Source organism: Pyrus communis, chromosome 9 (genome assembly GCF_041283825.1).
Source record: "Pyrus communis isolate YQ-2024b chromosome 9, ASM4128382v1, whole genome shotgun sequence".
Classification (NCBI taxonomy): domain Eukaryota; kingdom Viridiplantae; phylum Streptophyta; class Magnoliopsida; order Rosales; family Rosaceae; genus Pyrus; species Pyrus communis.
Genome location: NC_142573.1, coordinates 25,632,113 through 25,646,420, shown reverse-complemented (window position 1 = coordinate 25,646,420; position 14,308 = coordinate 25,632,113). Strand labels below are relative to the sequence as shown.

Here is a 14,308-nt window from a genome sequence, read left to right as displayed (position 1 = left end):
TCTCGTTGTGTTCAGATTTCATATTAGCATGTTTGAAATGAGAGACGGAGAATCCTTTGGGCCTCGTTTGGTGGCCGGGATCGGTTTGGACTTTGTATTTGGAATAGGCGAGGATTGAAGTGGACAAGATGGGAGTCCTTTTGTCTAGTGTTTGGTACAGTCAACTACCCTGGACTGGGCAAAAATACCTTGATAGTTAAAAATGCATTAAAATGACACTACTGATGGACTACAAGTCCCTCCCTCTCACTTTTACAGTGCATTACCAACACAGTTAGCCAAAGTTCATCATCCTAACGCACACTTCCAAGTCCCTCGATCCCGACCTACTGTTTTTTTTTGTGTATTTCTTAAGTCCCTTGATCTCGATCTAATGTTTTGTAGTGCATTTCTTAGTAATGTTCTATTTGGAGGCAATAGGTCTGAAAAAGTATCTAAAAATATCAAATTTAGATATTTGTATCATGTCAACATAAGGAACCATGGCATATATGTGTGGAATATATTCCATTTTGAGAGAGTTGAAAAGGCACTATCTCGTTGAATGAAAAAGTTCGTGGTAGCCTAGAGTCTCAACATCGGAAAATACGCTAAGAGGAACACTATAATGTAGAAGCTACCGCATGGAGTCGCAGATTGACTACTACATTTGGGTAATTAACCCTTGTTTAAAATTTTTTAAGGTTTGTAAACCCAACTAGACTAGACCCTTAGCTTGAACGGAAACGTACTTAAACCTTATAAGCCCAACATGATGTACCACCTAATAAGTAAGCACTTCTTAGGTCATCTCCAACCGAGGGTTGGCCAGAGGGCTCGTTTTAGCCCTTTGGCCCTCCAAGATATTAATATTTTAATGAACCGTACATGGTCATATTTGCCTCCATCTCCAACCAAGGGCCAAAGGGTCATAGGGCTCGTTTGAGCCCTATCACAAAAAACCGTCCAACTGAGGGCCAAACATAATTTATTATTTAAAAACTACAAAAGGCATTCCGGAAAGATGTTGAGAGAACTTTCGGTATTCTACAAGCACAATGGAAGATCATTAGTGAACCGGCAAGAGGGTGGAGTTGAGAAAATTTAGACTCCATCATGATGTCTTGCATCATATTACACAATATGATAGTGGAGGATGAGCGAGATGGGTATATTGATGGAGAGTCTGATGACGACCAAGAATATCCAAATAGGTCAAGAAGGGCTCATGCAAAAATATATGATGGGCCTAATTTGCCTTTCAATCTAAGAACTAGTAGTATCTCTATAAATGAGTACATGAGGCGTTATAGAATGACACGTTCTCTTGCCACAAATAAGTACCTACAACAGGATCTTGTTGCACATCTTTGGGCCGAAAGAAGCATGGAGTAGGTGTTTAAGTTTTATGTTGTTAAATGTTTTTAAAAATATTATTTAAGTTTCATGTTGTTAAATGTTTTTTTTATGCTGTATAATTTTTATGTTGGTTAATGTTATTTAATGTTGTTTCATATTATTTAATGTTGTTTCATGTTACTTAATTTAATTTAATGTTGTATAATGGTTTAGGAAGTTATAGGAAAAAAAATAGAATTTAAAAAAAATATGAAACAAATTTTGTAAGATAGAAGTTATAGGAAAAAAATAGAATTTAAAAAAAAATATATAAAACAAATTTTGTGAAATAGAAGTTATAGGAAAAAAATATGAAACAAATTTTGTAAAATAGAAGTTATAGGGAAAAAATAGAATTTAAAAAAAAATATATGAAACAAATTTTGTAAAATAGAAGTTATAGGAAGTTATAGAAAAAAAATAGAATTTAAAAATATAAGTTATAGAAAAATTTTTGTAAATAAAAATATATAAATAAATTTTTTTTTAAAAAAAAAAAATTAAATTTAACGACTAGCTGACGACAGCTAGCCGTTGGATTCAAATTTTTATTTAATCATTCATGTCAGTTATATCCAACAGGATTGCTGGAATTTTTTGCTAGTCCCGGGCTGGTTAGCTGACTGCATGCGGCCATCCCTTTGGCCCTTTCAAATTCCGTGGGGCCCACGAGCCCTATGGCATAACCCTCGGTTGGAGACTGTTTTCGGGCTATTTTTGGCTCTCTGGACCCTTTGGTTGAAGATGGCCTTATAATTAGACATTGAGTTTTATTATAAAATACCTCAGTGATATTAGAATAGAAAACTCACATGTGTAGTTGGATATTGTTTTGTCATATGCTCGATGTGAGATTCTATTATGCAACAACATGGTCACACTTTCATGTCACTAGTACTATGGTTTTCACTTGCAAGTAAATGTTTTTAGGTTTGAATTTAGTAAATGACGAGTTCCATGGATTTTACTATAGGCCTAATTGGATAAATAGTCATCGTGATGATAGGTAGTATGAATATACCTCCATGTAAAAAAAAAATTTGAGTTAACCTTTGTGGTGGAGCCGGTTAGCCAATTAGTCAGCTATACCACTTCTTAGTTTTCATATTTTATTTTTCCTTTTTGAAGAAAATATCCCAGCGAACAAGGAGCTACCATCTTCCGCCTGCCCTACTACCTCGCACAGTCTGGCTTGGCAACCCCACCCTCCCTCTATGTTTTTGTTATTTATTAGAGACTTTGGTCGTGTAAATTTCAAACATAAAAAACCTTAATTCTTCTGTGACATTGTTACTAAATAAGGGCATTATGAAGAATTTACGGGTCACATACTAACAGAGAAATAACAAAAATTTAATTTTGGACTTTGTTCTTAACATACTTAACTACAAGAGTTTAAATCCGACCTTTTTACCATAGAATCTTCTAACTATTATATCACCACGAAGATCATTTATCTGATTAGAATATTTACTATAAGCTGATAGATTGTGTAGCTTAGTCGAAAAATCATTTACTCCTTTAATACAAAATATTGTTGTATATAAAAATAAAATAAAACAAAACAAGTTGAATACCTCTTGCATCACCCTTGATAAGAATATGATTATGTAAACACACATCTTACTCGTAATAATGTTCACCTAAAAAAAAAAAAAGGGAATTTTAACGAAAAGCTTCTGGTACTGTTTTCTTTAACGAAAAACCATATTTTTACACTAGAAAGTCAATCATGGTACTATTCACTTTACCCTTTATTTTGTTCTTATTGTTAAAACTCAAAGTTTTCAAGTCATTTTCATTAATTTTCCTAAAAAAAACCCATAATAATGCTTCCATAGTAGGGAACGTCATGGTACTAAATTAACCAACATGATCTTCTCCGGATTCTTTTGATGAGGATCTTGGAGATTCGTAAATCATGTCCATTCATTGTACATCGTGCAGTCAGTTTTTATCAGATATTATTTGTATTTAATTTTAAATAAAAATATTTAAAATAATTTATGATGATCACAATGCACGATGAACAGATATGATTCACAGATCTCCAGAATCCTCACAAAAAGAATTTGACAAGAATCTAGATTCCTAAATTAACATAGCTTACCGGTTACGGTTACTATTTTAGTGGCATCCGCCGTATTGCAAAAGGACCACATGACACATGAGATGAGATGCCAAACGTCTAATAAAAGAAAGTAGCCCACTTAGCATTTAACATTCAACTTTAAACTCATTTAGTGATTTTTTTTTTTTCACTTGTACTTAGCTCAGATTTTTATGTTATTTTACAATTAACAAAGTAAAAAAAGTTAATCAAGCAATTCAAGACTAGAGAAGCAAGGATTCGCTAATGAGCCCTAAAACAAGATAAAGTCGAAGCTTGCATGTGGTTTAATATTTTAATAAATAGAGCGTTGTGTTTCTATTCATGTGTTTCAGAAACTCTACTATTTTTTTAATTATTGCAATATTTTTTAGCTCTCCATTCTTTTTAATAACAGCAATTTTCTTAAAAAAAAATAATACGATGCTTGTGAATGAAGGAGGACATGCGCAAACATCGAACATACAAAGTTATTCTTATGGTTATTTTAAGTCATTGGTCCTTTTTTTCGTTGTTGTTGATTTCAAGTTTCTTCATTCATAGCAGTTCAATTTTTAGTGATTAAGTACTAACTAATTTTCTTCTGTGTAATTTAGTTTACATTCCTATGTCATCAATATTGCTATCTATACATTTGTTTTTACCTTCTACACATATTTTGTGACATCCCGTCCCGGAAATATCGAAACGTACATTTGAAATTACAATTGTACCCCTAGTTCGTTACATTTACGTGTAGTGTTGTGTGGTGTAGTGTTGTAGGACCACACACACATTCACACACTCTCTTTCTCTCCCGTGATTCCCTCTCCCTCTGTCTCTTTTCTGTCTCTTCTCTCTCTCTCCCAAGCTCCGTTCTTTCTTCTTCTTCCTTCTGAAAACGTACGGACGACACCCAAATCACCCAAACCTTGATGGATCGAAGAAACTAAGGACACCATCGAACTCGTGAAGCTCGTACGAGTGCAACCATACCATTTTCAGGTAAGAAATCATTCGTTTTCACATCGTTTCGACTTTGGCCGATTCGAGTACTGTTCATGCAAGATTAATCTAGTTAGTTTTTGGACTTTTGAAGCTTGTAGATGTGTTAGTGAGGTCCCAAGGAGCCTCGGAGTACTTCGTTGGAGAAGTTTGGACGTCGGGATCATCGTGGTCAAAGTTGGCCGGAGCTTTCGAGGGGTTTTCCGGCGAAACCACGGCGAGTTAGGGGTCGAGACAGGTATGGATGTGTTCGTCTCGTCAATACCTTCATTTTGATATATAGTACGTTGAAAATGGTTAAGAAATGAAGAAGTTATGACACTTTGAAATTTACCCAGAAATTCCGGCAAAACACCCACCGCCGGCGAAACCAGTCCGGCGACGCGAGGAAGAAGACGCGCGCGTGGGCAGCGCGTGAACAGTGCGCGTGGGGGCGCGTGCGAGCTCCAAATTGAGTTCTGAAAATTGTCACGCGTTCGTGACGTCGTGTAGATCACCGTGGTATATTCATACACCCAAATTGAGTAACGTATGAGAAAGTTATGGACGAATGTTTGGTGTATGTGCGTTAAATAACATCAATTTGGTTACTTTTTGTATAGGTGAAAATATTACAGAGGAAGAATGTAACCAAGCTAGGGGAGGTTCAGGGACCTATGAGACGTCGATGTGATCAGTGAGTGGGCAGTTATTTTTCAGTATATATATATATACGTATGCTTGACGTATTTCCCAGAAACGTATTTTAAAAGAAATACGAATTAATTATCCTGTCATATATGCATCATATTTTAATATGTGCATTACCATAATTATGCATACTGTTGCATGGTGCTGAGGAGGCCCAGGTAAGCTACGATTGAAATACTATCATCACATGCATTAGTAGTGGCATACATTTATATATGTGTATTGGTGTTATGGACGCACAGGTAAGTGCCAGGTAAGTGGTATTCATGTTGTTATGCAGTAGTAGTTTGAGAGGATTAGAGAACTCATAATCTGCACCCCCGGTGTTAGTGCTCCCGTCCAGGGCCAGGGCACAGCCTTCACGTGTATGTTCACCAGCACCGCATGCTCGTCTTGGATCCAAGTTAGGTGCAAGCCTGTCGTGGAGACCACATTAGGTGGTTCCGACTTGTAGGTGACCCGCGATTTATCGCACAGCTTCACGTGATCGTAGCACTAGAGCATACATATATATTACACCCAGCTTGTCGTGCAGACCACGTTAGGTGGTTCCGACTCGTGTGCAGATTCAGTGATTGAGTTGAGCGTGGAGCTCTAGGTGCAGCGGTACATGTCACGTTAGGTGACTCCCGGCTGCCAGATTATATATTGTGATGTGATTTACGCTTGAGCATTTACATTTATTATGAGATTCTATTGTGGCATATTCTCAAGCATGAATGGCATATTGTGAGCATGAATGGCATATCATGGAACATGATTGACATATCTATACATACGCATATATGTTTATTTTCTGGGAAATTATACTTGTTTTACGGCGAGGGGTTACAAAGTTTTGAGAAGTGTTTGGAATTGGAAAAGAATTGTTTTACTGACCCACTCAACTTTGTTTTGCGCCCCTCCAGGTTCAAGAATTGCAAAGGTGTGGTGACTACGAGGAAATTCAACGGTGTTCTGACAGAGTGGACCCAATAAGGACTCACCTTCGGGTGTTTCATTTTAGAAGTTGTATATTTTAAAGCTTCCGAACTGTGCAAATGGTTACGTCACTCTCACGTGATGGCCAGCATGCCCTTCTTCGGGACGGGGTGTGTCATATTTCATGTTAATTTTTGTTCTCTTTAATTCATTAAATCTAACGGGTGAAATTTGAGAAGTGTGTGTGATAGGTAAAAGGAGTGTGTGGATAACATCACATTTAGACAACAATTAAGCATCAATGCTTTTATTATCATATTCATTTAGAAGCATAATTGATTTAAGGGAAACTTTGTATGCTGTCTTTAACTATCAATGTTCTTTGACTAAAACTTTTGTGGTTTTTAGTTTTTTATTAAAGTCCCTGACATTAATGTAATAATGTATTTCTATGTAGGTTATTATATTTTTAAATTAAAAATGAAATGTGTAGTTATTTATATTAATGAGATTTTAAATAAAACTCATAAGTATGGGATTAAAAATATTAAAGATGAATTATACTCTCCAATATATTGTGTATATATACACACACATGGGTACGTTCAAAACTAACCAAATAATTATTGTACCGAAACATGGGTACATTTTTCAAAAACACAAAAAAAAAAAAAAAGATATTAGACTTAATAACATTATTAAATTTCTTCTATTAAACTTGACATGGATACATTCTCGACTCAACGAAATAGAATATACCCATATAAGTTTAAAAAATGGATTAGAGAAAAGATTGAATGAATTTTTATATAAAAAATGGGTACATTTGTGACATCCCGTCCCGAAAATATCGAAAACTCACGTGTGAAATGACTACTTTGCCCCTAGTTAGTTTCTTTTACGTTTATTGGTTGTTTTGTGTGGTGTTGGCATGTGTTGGGCCACACACTCACACTGTCACTCTCCCTAACCCTCTGTCCCTTTCCCTGTCTCTCTCCTAAGTCCCCTTTTTCCTTCCTCTTCCTTCTAAAACGTACGGACACACACCCAAAACCCAGCAAACACCCACAGATCGAGGGAACCAAGACCATAGTCGAGCTCGTGAGGCTGAGAGGAGTATAGCAGTGCCATTTTCAGGTCAGAAAACCACCATTTTCACGTCGATTTCACGAAGTCAGTTTTGAGGTACTATTCATGTAAACGTAAATCCTCACGTTTTAGGAAAAATGAAGCTTGTAGGTAGCTTGGTGAGGTCCCAAGGAGTCTCGGAGTAGTTCGTTTGAAGGAATTGGACGTTGGAATCGCCATGTTCGAAGTTGGCCGGAATTGGAGTGTGGTGACAGGTGAGATCTCGTGATTTTTACCCCTTAAAAGTGGTATATTTATGTTCTCCTAAGTCTAAGCTTCATTTTGGTACAAAAATCGTGAAATTTAGGTGAAAAACGGACGAGATATCAACGTTTGAAGTTTTTCCAGTTTTCCGGCGCCGGAGGTTCGCCGGGGAAGGAGACGGAATATTCCGTCAAGTCTGACGGAATATTCCTTACGGCGTCAGTTGACGCCGTCAGCGTGCCAGGCACGTGCCTGCGCGTGGTCGGCGCGTGTGGCCGTGCCTTGGCCGGCGCGTGGGGGCGCGTGCGGCGGTGGAAAATTTTTCTAAAAATTTGGGTGTGATCCTGAGGTTGTGTAGAGCACATTGGTATATTCATTTGTCCAATTTGAGCAATGTATGAGAAGTTATTACGAGAAGTTGGTTATGTGCTTTAAAATTAACGTTTTTATAGTTGTTTCGCATATAGGTGATACGTATCCCGAGGACGAGCGTGGTCACTCGAGGCAGGGGGGCTACGACCCTTCCACATACCAGTGAGTGGGCTTTTGGTTTTCCGTATATACCTATATACTATATTTTTCCCAGAAATTGATTAAATGGTTATCAGTTATATGCCATGCATTACATTATCGTTAGTCATGCATCGTTGGTTGCATTAGTAGTTGCATATATATATACATATGCATATTGGGTGCTGTGGACGCACAGGTAAGTGTCAGGTAAGTGTTATTCATGTTTATATTTCAGTAGTGGTTTGAGATGCTTAGAGAGCTCATAACCTGCACCCCCGGTGTTAGTGCTCCCGCCCAGAGTAGGGCACAGTCCTTCACGCGATGTTCACCTCCCGCACCACACGCTCAGCTTGGATCCAAGTTAGGTGCACAGTCCTGTCGTACAGACCACATTAGGTGGTTCCGACTCGTAAGTGACCCGCGATTATTCGCACAGCCTTCACGTGATCGTAGCACTAGAGCGTATATATGTATTACACCCAGGCCTGTCGTACAGATCACTTTAGGTGGTTCCGACTCGTGGGCAGGTTCAGTTATTGAGTTTGAGATTTGAGCTCTACATGCAGCCGTACAGGTCACGTTAGGTGACTCCGGCTGCCAGATTATATGTTATTGTTATGATTTATACCTGAGCACTTGCATTTCATTATGAGATTTTGACATGGCATATTCTTGAGCATGATTAGCATATCTATACATACGTATATATGTTTATTTTCTGGGAAGTATACAGGTTTTACGGCGAGGGGTTAGAATGTATTTTTCTAAATGGTTTTCGAAAAGCTTTGTTTTTGCCCACTCACGCTTTTGTTTTGCGCCCCTCCAGGTTCTAGTTGCTTAGCAGATTTGGTGGTTTCCCAGAGGGCTTTCCCGGCATTTCTGACAGACGCTCACCAGCGTAGGGTCACCTTCGGGTGTACTATTGTCGAATCATTTTTCTTTGGACTGCTGTAGGCTTAATGCTCTGAACTTAGCGTCTCACTTACGCTAGCACTTGTTTTTTTTAGTACTTTGTATGCTAGTTTTTAATTATTCGTACTTTTTATATTACTATTTTATTAGCTTCCGCACGTGCACATGGTTACGTCACCTCTGTGTGACGGGCAGCACGCCCTGATCTCGGTCGGTGTGTGTCAACATTTTTAACAAATTGGTATATTTAAAAATGGATACATATAAGATTAAAAATTTGAAAATTTTTTATAAAAATTTTATGGGTACGAACTTATTCAAATTTTATTTTTTATATTTGGGAAATGTTTGAATTGAAAATTAATTAGGAGTTTAATAAGGGTGTGACTACTAAAACTTTAAATCAATTACTAATTTTTTTTAAAAAAAAATTATGTAACTTACATGTAATTCATTAATATATTAATGCTAGGGACTTTAATCAAAATCTAAAAACTGATAAGGTCTTAGTCAATGAACAATAGAAACTAGAGACCAGATACTAATTTTTCCTTGATTTAATGGTCAATAGAAATGCTAGGGTTTAGGAGACTCTCTCAATTGGAGAAATGTTAAGGAGACTCTCAAAGCAGGACTCTCCATGGACTCTCAATCACCTTATCTTTTTAGCACAATGTTTCATAGTGTTAGTACGAGAATTGTGCCAAAAAGATGAGGTGATAGATAGTCCATGAAGAGTCTCACTGTTAAGAGAGTCTACATAACATTTCTCAATGTTCAATTAAATACCCATTAAGCCATTGTATTCAGAATTAGAAAATAATCTGTACCTAGGGGAGGTTTCTTGTTTGGTGGGGTCAAGATCATGGGGCATTCATTATCACAATCAAGTATTAGTTTTCTTCACTTGTAAATGAGAAGTTTTAAGTCGTCATTTAGTACTACAGTCTAGTGGTGTTCCTTTTTACTTGTAAATAAGAGGTCTTAGGTTTGATTCTAGTCAAAAACGAATTTAATCACATTATTATTAGTCCATTATGAGTCTTAACCAACTTTCCACAATTTACTCTAGATAATATCATTTATTAAAATTAAAAATTAAAATGAGAAATTTTAAGTTTGAATAAATAAAATAAAACAAAAACCTTGCATCACCCACGATTACAAGATGATGATATACCACACCTTCAACCATTTTTTTATTTTGATATTCTCGTCGATATTCTTTCTTTAAATAAGTAATTAACTTGTAGTAGGATTTGGATCTCCTTCGGATTCAAATTGTAAAGATCTTAACAATTTTTACATCATAACCGTTTATCGTACATCGTGTGGTTAGAAATTAATTTAAATTTTTTATTTAAAATTAAATACAAATTGTATTTAACGAAAACTGATCGCATGATGTACAATGAACGATTATGATGTAAAGATTCCTAGGATCCTCACAAAGAAGATCCGGAAAGAATCCTCTTCCCTTCTAGTAGACTAGTAGTGCTTCCGTATTGGGTGCCATCACAGTTCACAGGGGATTACTAAATTTAACAAATCTTACCCACATAGGGATATTATTTAAGTCGGTGGCTTGAGATGCACTAGCACATCAGAGCAACAAATTAAAAACCATGTTGCAATTTGCATGTTCTTTCACATGCAACATATGCACCGCACTGCACACATGACACACTTGAGATTAAATTAGATCTCATCAAAACGTCTTGTAAAAGTAAGCACAAAATATCCCAAGTGGGAATGCATGTCTTGGCATTGCACATTGTTATATATTTCGGAGGTTTTTTTTTATTTTTTTTATTTTTATTATTATTATTTTTTTTAAAGGAGACAACTGATAACAAGCTACGGTTATCCATCCATTCCGAGTCCGGAGAGGCTATGATTTCAGAGGTTTTTTTTGGGAGAATGATACTTCGGGGTTTTAAGTGTTAAATCTTTGGAAAAGAGTAAGATCTGACAGTAAATAGCTTCGACCATTTTATACTCCAAAGCATCATAAAATTTTTGTGGTTAGAAATGATCATCACCTTCTCGAGATTTTGTGTTTGAATCTGACCTCTGTACAAATATCGCTTTTTAGACCATAAAGAACTTGAGATACTTTTGATATCTTTCGACATAGGGGAATTGAGTTAATAGTTGTTGCCACTAATGCAACAATGCTACAATGAAGTGTTACTAATGTTGAACAATTTTACAAATAGAGAGTTCGATGTCAAATTATTATCAATCCGTTGTGCAGCTTTGTTCGTCATGTAAAACTAAAACTAAAAAGTAATTGGTAAAAAAAAGAAAAAAAAAGCAGCGGGTCTAAAATATTGCTTAGAAAAAAAAAGAAAAACTAACGAAAAGTTTAAAAAAATTTCTCTTTTAATGAAAAGTCATTTTTAAAGGTATAAAGAATACTACCAGGGAAAGATATAAATGTGATTTTTCGTTAAAAATGAACAGTACCGAAAATGTTTTGTTAAACCTCCTAAAAAAAAAAAAGAAGACAAAAAAGGTAGAGAATGGAGATTCGATCTGTTAGGAAAAGAATGAAAAAAGACAGTAAGTAACATGGCGTTGCTGTTGCCGAAAAAGCAAAAGCAAGGCAAAACAAAACCAAACGCTAAACACGGCGCCTTCAGCGCACGCAGCTCGATCCCACACGGACTTTTGAGGCCCCAATTCCACGCCTTAAACTACGCTTTTCTTTTTATTCCCCTAATCATAATATTTCATATCCTATAAATAACCCCACAAATCTTCCACCAGAAAGCAGTTCTCTTCGCCCTTCACTCACAGCAATGGCAGCAAGTCGATACACCTCTGTCTTGATCCTGGTTTCTCTGCTTGTTCTACTCACATTCTCTCACGTAGCTGAGGTACATTCATCTTCTTACTTATCCTGCATTGTCGAAATTTCGCCGTCTTCCTCCTTATTGACTATAAAAACTTTAACTGACGGTTGAAAGTTCAATTGTTGAACCATCAAATTTGACTCGAAATTTCGACCTTTATTTACTGTAGAAGTTCACATGCACTAATTGCTAGATCAAAATTCAGACAGTTTTGATTCATATCCTGATAACATATTTCTAAGAAATATATGGAATCTCTACTCTTTTTCTGACTTAGTTTCTTTCTTCGTTTTGTTCTATTAATTCATGCGCAGGCTTACAAGACGCTTCCTCAGTCAGGTAAACGTTATAAAACTGAGTTCTTCAATTTATTTACTGTTTTCATCAACCCTTCTTTTCCCTCTGCTTACACCAACTTCGAGGTTGCTCGATGGTGCATGTAGTGGAGTACGAGGGGAGGATTTATTCTCAAGTTTTTATGAACTTGAACTTGACAATCGATGTTAATCGTGATTGCAGCGTGCACACCGAGATGTAAGAACCGTTGCTCGGCGACATCGCACAAGAAGCCGTGCATGTTCTTCTGCGAGAAGTGCTGTGCCAAATGCAAATGTGTTCCTCCGGGCGTCGTTGGCAACAAGCAAATGTGCCCTTGCTACAACAACTGGAAGACCCAAGAAGGACGACCCAAATGCCCTTAAATTAAATATATATATTTATTTCGAAAAATCTTGGCTTTATATAGTTTCCAAGATTATTATTATTATTATTATTATTATTATTATTATTAATCCTGTCACTAATTCCATATCTTTTGGTATGTGACAATTATGTTTATATATTATTTGTTTAATGCATTAGGACGACCCTAATGTTAACGTATGCCCTACTGTCCTAGCTTCTTGTAGGCTGTGGCTTTATTTCCTTTGTATTCAATTTTGTAAACTTCGATTTGAAAATGAAAGAATCCGGTAACGAAGTTGTCGAACCAATCACCAATTCACCATATATTGCGAGATCTATGGAGATTTTTATGTTCATTACAAGATCATCGAGATTTTTATATTTATTATATCATGTGATACTGAAATAACATCACGTGATATAATTAAATCATTCACTGTAAATGAGTGCAAAATATCATACCCTAAAAGAGTGAGAAATATCATCTCTATTGTACACTCGTATTTTTAACCCCAAGCACTGTTAAGAGCTCATGGATAGTATTTGGTCTTAAAATATGGCTTGTAAGGGAAGGGTTGGATGCTTATCAAATGCTTAATCTTTGTCAATAATGATGAAGACATTGAAATTTCGACATGAGGTGTTATTGACACTTTAAAAATGTCATCCATTTCTTCATTTTTTTTTTTTTACGTATTTAAGGTATAAAATAATATTTTTTAAATGTTAATAGCATCTTCTACGTACCAGAATAAGATAAACCAAATAACTGAAAAATAAATGGCACCCAACATGCTGACACTTCTATGTTTTTTTTGGGCATAGAGCCAAATGCCAAAAATAAATGGTTTTTACTTTTATCCGCAAGGGATTAGGTTTTCTGTCATTTAGCAAATAGTTTATGCAGTGGTGGTAAGCCCAATCCATACATCTATCACAATTCAAGAAAACTCCAAATAAAAGAAAAATAAATATAAAAAATAAAAATAAAAAACTTGTGGACGCAAGCAAGTCCAAGTTCTAAGCACTATTCTAAAAAATTTCGTTTTAACTGACACACCCGACTAAAATCAAGGCGTGATGCCCGTCACATGATGTTTACCTTCCGCACCATACACTCACCTTGGATCCAAGTTAGGTGCATAGTCCTGTCGTACAGACCACTATAGGTGGTTCCGACTCGTAGGTGACCCACGATCATTCGCATAGTCTTCACGTAATCGTAGCACTTGAGCGTATTTATTTACACCCAATCCTGTCGTACAGACCACTTTAGGTGGTTTCGACTCATGTGCAGGCATACTTGTTGAGCTATTGGTTGAGCCGTACAGGTCACATTAGGTGACTCCGGCTGGATGGATGAGCTATAGACTCAGCCATACAGGTCATATTAGGTGACTCCGGCTAATATGTTACTTGTCATTGACTTACTTCACCTAGTTTACCTAATTTGTTATACTGAGATTTTTGGCATGGTATACCTATGGATTTTGCTATTCTGAGCATGGTTGTGATATAGTTATGTATTCTAATTTCTGGGAAATTATACAGGTTTTACGGCAAAAGGTTACTACCTTTGATAATTGAAATGGTTTTGAAAAGTTTTGTTTTTACCCACTCACATTTTCTATTTTGCGCCCCTCCAGGTTTTAGGTAAGAGTGCTTGTTGGTGGCTTACGAGGAATTGACGGCGGTTCTGACAGATTATCACTTATGTAGGATCACCTCTGGTATTGTATAATTAGTACTTGTCCTGCTGGACTGCACTTAGGCTACCTATGCTCTGATTATGGTGTATCACACTTAAATATCGGGATTTGCACTTATATTTGCTTAGTGTAAATTAGTTAGCTTGGTTGTTAGTTACTCATATTTCTTTTTATCAATATCATTTCCGCATTGCGCACATGGCTATGTCACACTCATG

At 36.4% G+C, this 14,308-nt stretch overlaps 1 protein-coding gene and 1 long non-coding RNA gene across 2 annotated transcripts; both read left to right on the top strand.

The window, feature by feature from the left end:
• Window positions 1-4,254: 4,254 nt before the first annotated feature.
• On the top strand, window positions 4,255-6,317 carry LOC148694472 (uncharacterized). The gene is made up of 5 exons (XR_015966928.1): window positions 4,255-4,471; window positions 4,566-4,709; window positions 4,810-4,972; window positions 5,074-5,147; window positions 6,070-6,317. It is a non-coding gene; the product is annotated as an uncharacterized LOC148694472 (long non-coding RNA).
• A 5,262-nt stretch (window positions 6,318-11,579) lies between these two features.
• On the top strand, window positions 11,580-12,689 carry LOC137739984 (protein RSI-1). Its single transcript, XM_068479758.2, has 3 exons — window positions 11,580-11,721; window positions 12,012-12,036; window positions 12,217-12,689. Exons 1-3 carry the CDS (start codon window positions 11,644-11,646, stop codon window positions 12,396-12,398), a joined length of 285 nt encoding a protein of 94 aa, XP_068335859.1. The 5' UTR covers window positions 11,580-11,643; the 3' UTR covers window positions 12,399-12,689.
• Window positions 12,690-14,308: the final 1,619 nt, after the last annotated feature.

Excerpts from the sequence above, each read along its gene's own strand:
- LOC137739984 (XM_068479758.2), top strand. The coding sequence starts at position 11,644 with ATGGCAGCAAGTCGATACACCTCTGTCTTGATCCTGGTTTCTCTGCTT. Across the intron at positions 11,722-12,011 it reads CATTCTCTCACGTAGCTGAG|GCTTACAAGACGCTTCCTCA; the intron begins GTACATTCATCT and ends ATTCATGCGCAG. Across the intron at positions 12,037-12,216 it reads CAAGACGCTTCCTCAGTCAG|CGTGCACACCGAGATGTAAG; the intron begins GTAAACGTTATA and ends TCGTGATTGCAG.